Raw genomic sequence first — 6305 nt, 5'->3', positions numbered from 1 at the left:
TGTGCTCTTGACTGGCTGCTTGAGTTCCTGCCTTGAATCCCCCCCTCCAAAGACCTGGAATAATAAGTAAAATAGACTCCCTCAGAATAAACAACTCATAAGTTGTCTTCTGTCAGGCTATTTTATTACAGCAACAGAAATGAAATTAAAACAATGGGGGGAGGCAGTAATGGAGAGAGATGAGTAAGAATAAAGTATGATGACATCTACAAATGAAACTGCCATAATTAAGCCCATTACTTTAGAGGTCAACTTAAAAATTTAATGGAAATAAATGCACTTATTAAAACAATTATGTGTACCCACCGAAGCAAACTTACCACTGGGAAGATAACTAGGCATATAGAAGTATGGGGATGTGAGGGTTTATTTTTCTTTTTTAAAGTTTGTTTCTTTCATTTTTACTTTAGCTGTATGCGTGTTTTGCCTGGGGGTATATTTATCTGTGCACTACAAGCATCTAGCACCTCAGGAGGCCAGAAGAGTATGTTGGATCCCCTGGGACTGCAGTTACAGGGTAGTGAGCTGCCATGTGAGAGCTAGGAACCAAACCCAGGTCCTATGAAAGAGCAGCCAGTGCTCTTAACCACTGAGCCAGAAGGTTTCTATTTTTCAAGCTGTTTGTCTTAGGCAATAAAATTTATTTATGCATAATATAAATAGATATATCTGAGATGGCTCAGCAGTTAAGAGTACTTCCTGTTTTGCCAGAAGACCTGAGGGTTAATTCCCAGCATCCAAGTCAGGTGCCTTACAAACAAGCTGTCCAAGAGCTAGCATTGTGCTAAGTGTCTCAGTCACCAAACATACAGGCTGGCGACGTAGCTTAGTTGGTAGAATGCGTGCCTAGCCCTCACCAAGCCCTAGGTTAGGCCCCAGCATCCTATAAACCAAGCATAGTGTACCCACATGGAATCCCATCCCCAAAGAGGTGGAGAACAAGAGGACCATCAGCTCGAGGTCAGGCTCAGCTAAATGCCAAGTTTGAGGTCATCCTGGGCTAGATGAGATTTTGTCTCAAAAGAAAAAGCGGGGCTGGAGAGGTGTTTCAGTGGTTAAAACTTTAGCACCCACATTTGTTAGCTCACAACTGCATGTAATTCCAATTCCAGGACATTTGACATCCTCTTGGACTCTGTGGGTAGCCACTCACGCATAGCATACATCCACACCCACGAACATACATATATATAAAAATAAATATTAAAAAAATAGATGAATAATAAGCCCGAGAAGATGGCTCAATGGTTAAGAGCACATACTATATGCTCTTCTAGAGGACTCAGGTTCGATTCCCAGCACCTACATACCAGCTCACAACCACCTGCACCTCCAGTTCCAAAGGATCTGACACCCTCTTCCCCTCTTCTGGCCTACATGGTACACAGACATGAATGTAGGCAAAACACCCATACATACAAAATAAAGCTAAATAAATGCTTTTAAATGAATAAAATGGGCCGGGCGGTGGTGGCGCACACTTTTAATCCCAGCACTTGGGAGGCAGAGGCAGGCAGATTTCTGAGTTCGAGGCCAGCCTGGTCTACAGAGTGAGTTCCAGGACAGCCAGGACTACACAGAGAAACCCTGTCTCGAAAACAAAACAAAAACAAACAAACAAAAAAGAATAAATAAATAAATAAATAAATAAATAAAATGGGAGTCGGTCATGGTGTCACATGCATTTAATCTTGGCACTCAGAAGGCACTGAATCTATGTGGATTTAAAGCCAGCCTGGTCTACATACCATGCTCCAGGCCAGCCAGGGCTACTTTGAGTCTTTGTTTTATTTTTTTATTTTATTTTTATTTATTTATTTTTTATTTTTTTGTTTTTTTTTTTTTTCAAGACAGGGTTTCTCTGTGTAGCCCTGGCTGTCCTGGAACTCACTCGGTAGACCAGGCTGGCCTCGAACTCAGAAATTCACCTGCCTCTGCCTCCCAAGTGCTGGGATTAGAGTCTTTGTTTTAAAACCAAAACCAAAACAAGACAGACAGACAGATAGAGACAGACAGAGAGAAGGGTCAGCTGTTAAAGGCTAAGCTAACAACTGAAAAGAAAAAGTAAATCAGTAATTGCACACATGTACACCATGTTAGGTGAATTATTATATAATGTCAATAAAGTAGTCACATCTACCAAAAATCAACTGAGGCACTGTGGGTCTTTCTGTGGAAAAAGAAGCCACTAACAGTACCATGTGGGTGGAGGCTCATGTCCGGTTTCTGTCTTCTCCACACTTTCATCTCCTGAGTTCAGCATCCTCCAGACAACCTGCTCAAGGTTCAAGCAAGACCAACCATTGGCCGAAGTGATAGCTGGCGGTAACTAGGGTTGCCCGTGTAGCAGTAGCACCAATAGATAGTGCTGCTAAGCAAGGCTGTCATCTGCCTGTTTACTTTCCTTTGATTTGTTTTACTCCGGTTTACTCAGCTCCAGGTTCCCCCAATAGGCAGGTCAATCCTCCCTATTCCCTTCTGTAAGCAAGGCCAACCCACACCCTTGAGAGACTTCCCTCCCAGCCTCCTGTGTTTGAGCTGGGAGCCTTCCCAAGTGAGGAATCTGAAGTTGTCAAGATCCCTTCAGTCTCAGCAGAGTGGGCTCCTGATCAGATTCTGTCCCAGACACTCAGCCTCACTTGGAAGCAGAAGATAAGACCAGATGAGCTCAGGAGAAGCCAGTAGGTGTCCCTGAGGGGCCCATGCATTTGCTGCCTTGCTGCTCTGCATGGAAAAACAAGGCTGGGTGGGGGATGGCAGGCCTGTTTGCACACCGCACTGTTCAAACAGACTCCCCTGCCGCAGACACCTGTGCGGTGGAGGACAGGCCAGGCAGTGGCAGGGGCTCTCACCTCTTCCAGCTCTCCCCACAGCCACCCTGACAGCCACTGCAGGGTCCTGGCCACATCATGCCCCGTGCTGGGGTCTGCAGCTGCTGGGGTGGCCAAATATTGCCCCTGCTTCTGGCCTATGTCTGCTACCTGCTGCTTGGGGCCACCATCTTCCAGCTGCTGGAGAAGCAGGCAGAGGCTCAATCCAGGGACCAGTTCCAGCTGGAAAAGCTACGCTTCTTAGAGAACTACACCTGCCTGGACCAGCAGGCCCTGGAGCAGTTTGTACAGGTGAGGGAATACTAAAGGATGGGACAGGAAGAGCGGGGAGGTGATGGAGGGGCTGATGACAGGTGCAGAGCCACCACCCAGAGCTTGGTTCTCCGTTTGGAAGCAGAGTGTGGAGGAGCCTGGAATCTGGAGAGATCTAGTTCGGGGCCCTGATTCTCACATCTGTTATGTGACCTTGGTCCAGTCACTTCACCTAAATGTCCTCATCAGTAAGATGAGAATATATATATTTGGGGTTGCGGAGGTGGTTCAGTCAAGTGTCTGCCAAGTGTCTAGACCCAGATCCCCTGTTAAAAAGCCAGGGGTGGGCGGGTAAGATGGCTCAGTGAGTAAAGGCATTGAGCCGAGCCTGATGTCTGACATTCAATTCCTGGAGCTCACATGGGGAAAGGAGAGAACCAACTCCTGGAAGTTGTCCTCTGAGCTTGACATGCATACAAAGGCGCATGCATTTCCACACGCATAGAAACACACCCACACACCCACACATACTGCTATGTACTAATTAAAATGTAATTAAAAAAAAAAAAGCCAGGCACGGCGGCTTGTAATCTCAGCACTGGAGTGTCCTAGACAGGCCGATCCCTTGGGCTCTCTGGCCAGCCAGCCTTGCCAAATGGTCAAGCCTCAGGCCAACAAGAGAGCCTGTCTCAGAAAACAAAAAAAAAGGTAGAAAGCTAGGCAGACAACTTAGAAAAAGAGTATTAAAAGTAGAAAAGAGTATTTTGTAAGCATAGGGACCTGAGTTTGAATCCCTAGCCCCCATGTATAACTCTGGTTATGGCTGCAAGTGCCTGTGACTGAAGCATTGGGTTGGCGGATTGGGGAGACAGGTGGATCCTGGGCGCTCACTGGCTACGCCAGACCAGCCTAACCAAAAGGGCAAGCTTCTTGTTTGGTGAGGGACCCTGTCTCAAGGCAAAAACCAAACAAGGCTGATGGCTCTGAGGAATGACACCTGCGGTTGAATCCTGGCCACCTGCACATACATACACGTACACAATTCTCTGCACATGAGCAAATGCATACAGGCACACATGCATCCATACAGAAAATGCTTCTGCAGTCGACACACATGAGCTGTGAGTCAGCAACACTCTAGAGATGTCCTCTCTCCCACTCCCCCACTTCTCAGGACTGCTGCTCAGGCTGGCTGCCAGCTTATGTCCCAGGGTGGAGTCACACACAAAGATTGGAACCAGCTGGACTGGTGGACAAGGCCGGGGCGGTGTGGATGAGCGCTGCCAGGACTGGATCCCTAGGTAGTCTTACTTCCTGCCTGGGTTCCTCCTGCCTCCCTCTCTTCCAGAAACAAAGCAAAACTAGGTATTTTGGGCAAAGGTGGGACACTGAGAAGATGGACAGACAGGTGGAACAGGTAATATTAGTGAACGCCAAATAGTAGGCTAAGCACAGGTGACCCAGTGAGAATGTGTGTTCATGGGTAGGGACACGGCTCTGGGCCATTGTGATTCAGCACCTGGGGCTGAGCACCCTGCAGGTGCTTTCTTCCCAGTTGCTTACTGCAATCCTTGTCTTCATCTTGCAGGTGAGAGATGCAGGGTGTGGCCAAGGCTGCACAGTCATTGGCTGAGGCAGAACTCACACCCATGCTTCTCATTGGGGAGCCCTTAATGAATTACCTGAACTAGCTCACCTGCTGAGGACAGGGTACTGCTGAAAGTGAGAATTTTTAAGGTGGAGTCTGTGGTCCTCCCTCACCAGCAGTAACGCCTGAGAGCATGTCAGGAAAGCAATCGTCAGCATCCACCCAGACCTGCTGACTCAGGCGCTTTGGGTGAGCTCACCAGGTGGTGCTGAGGCCCCAAGACTTCTCTTGGGACTGAGAGCAGCAGGCACACTAGATGAGATGTGAACAGAGGGGACTGTTGTTCTGTATGTGGATATACTCAGAATGTAGAGGGAGGGATGATTTTTCACCTCCAGCCCCCACAACATCCCAGAAGTAAGGCTGAGTCAGGAACGCCCCCAAACCTCCTCCTGTCCTGGGCTGGTGGTGGAGTCGGAAATGAGGAGTGGGCAGACAGGTGGCAAGGCTTAAACCAGCTCTGTAATCAAGGGGCAAGGTCTGACTGCATCCTAAGGGGCCAGTGCTCAGCCCAAGGACTCACTAGGAAAGATGAAACAGACACACCCCTGAAAGTCCTCAGCTGCAGGACAAACCCTTGCCTCCCAGGGCAAATGGAGCCTGGAAATCGGATTTGAGGGAATCCAGTTTCTGGGGAACTCACACGCTGAGTCACACACAGTGTTGAGTGCAGTGTTCAAACTTGACTCCGTGAGGAAGGAAGCTTGTACATCAACCCCTTTCTCTATTACCATTGGATTCCCTGAGGCCACTCACCCACACTCAGAGATGTCAGAGGAGTCAGAACCCCTTCTCCACATGTTGGAAGGCTCAGAGATGTACCGAGGACAGCCAGGATCCTAGGCAAATGCTGTGTCCAAGGGTGAGAGTCTCCAGGGAGGGAATATACTGCCTGCCCCAGCTCCCTGGGTGTGTGGGAAAGACAAAGTCTGCACTGTAAGAGGTTAGTTAGTTCCTGTCCAAGTGAGGGCCAGGAGGTCTCTACCCAGCTGGTGAACATCAGTTCCCACAGGAAAGAGAGACAGGAGCAGCCATACTTCCCAATGGCTTCCCCGCATTTGGGGCACCGCCAGATACCAAGGCTGAGCTGCCACCACCCTAAGATAAGTTCCCAGCTAAAGGGAGAAGGCTAGAGTTTGGAGGGAGAGAACCCTGCCCATTCCCCATGAGAGGTTAAGGGCACAAGTTTGAACCTGTTAAGGCTTCTGTTCTAGAAACGCAAAACATGGACACATAAAGTGTGTTTACACACACATACACACACACACAACTTACAGCACTACATAGCACATGCAATCAACACACTACATGTGTACAGTATTACTGTATACACACACACACACACACACACACACACACACACACACACACACACTTGTGGGACTCTCTGATGGGATTTCTCCAGCATGCATGGGTTGCACTCACTAGAGAGTGCAGAGAATGTGGCTGCCAGCCTCACACACACCACATGTCCAAAAAAAAAAAAAGCTCTCACTCCCGTTACCAGACCCAGACCCTACTTTGGGCAGCAAATGCTCCCATAAGCATTCAACACAAAACCTATCTTGTCCTAT

At 48.4% G+C, this 6305-nt stretch overlaps 1 protein-coding gene across 1 annotated transcript in view; it reads left to right on the top strand.

Moving 5' to 3' along the window:
* Nucleotides 1-2904: 2904 nt before the first annotated feature.
* Nucleotides 2905-6305, top strand: part of Kcnk16 (potassium two pore domain channel subfamily K member 16) — a 7793-nt gene continuing 4392 nt past the window's right edge. Inside the window, exon 1 of the mRNA XM_028758656.1 lies at nucleotides 2905-3122. Coding sequence (XP_028614489.1) covers nucleotides 2910-3122 — 213 coding nt within the window. The 5' untranslated portion in view covers nucleotides 2905-2909. The remainder of the gene's footprint in view (nucleotides 3123-6305) is intronic.

Source organism: Grammomys surdaster, unplaced genomic scaffold, assembly GCF_004785775.1.
Source record: "Grammomys surdaster isolate TR1022 unplaced genomic scaffold, NIH_TR_1.0 126198, whole genome shotgun sequence".
Taxonomy (NCBI): Eukaryota; Metazoa; Chordata; class Mammalia; order Rodentia; family Muridae; genus Grammomys; species Grammomys surdaster.
Note: the sequence above shows the minus strand (reverse complement) of the source record. Positions and strands in the feature narration are given on the sequence as shown.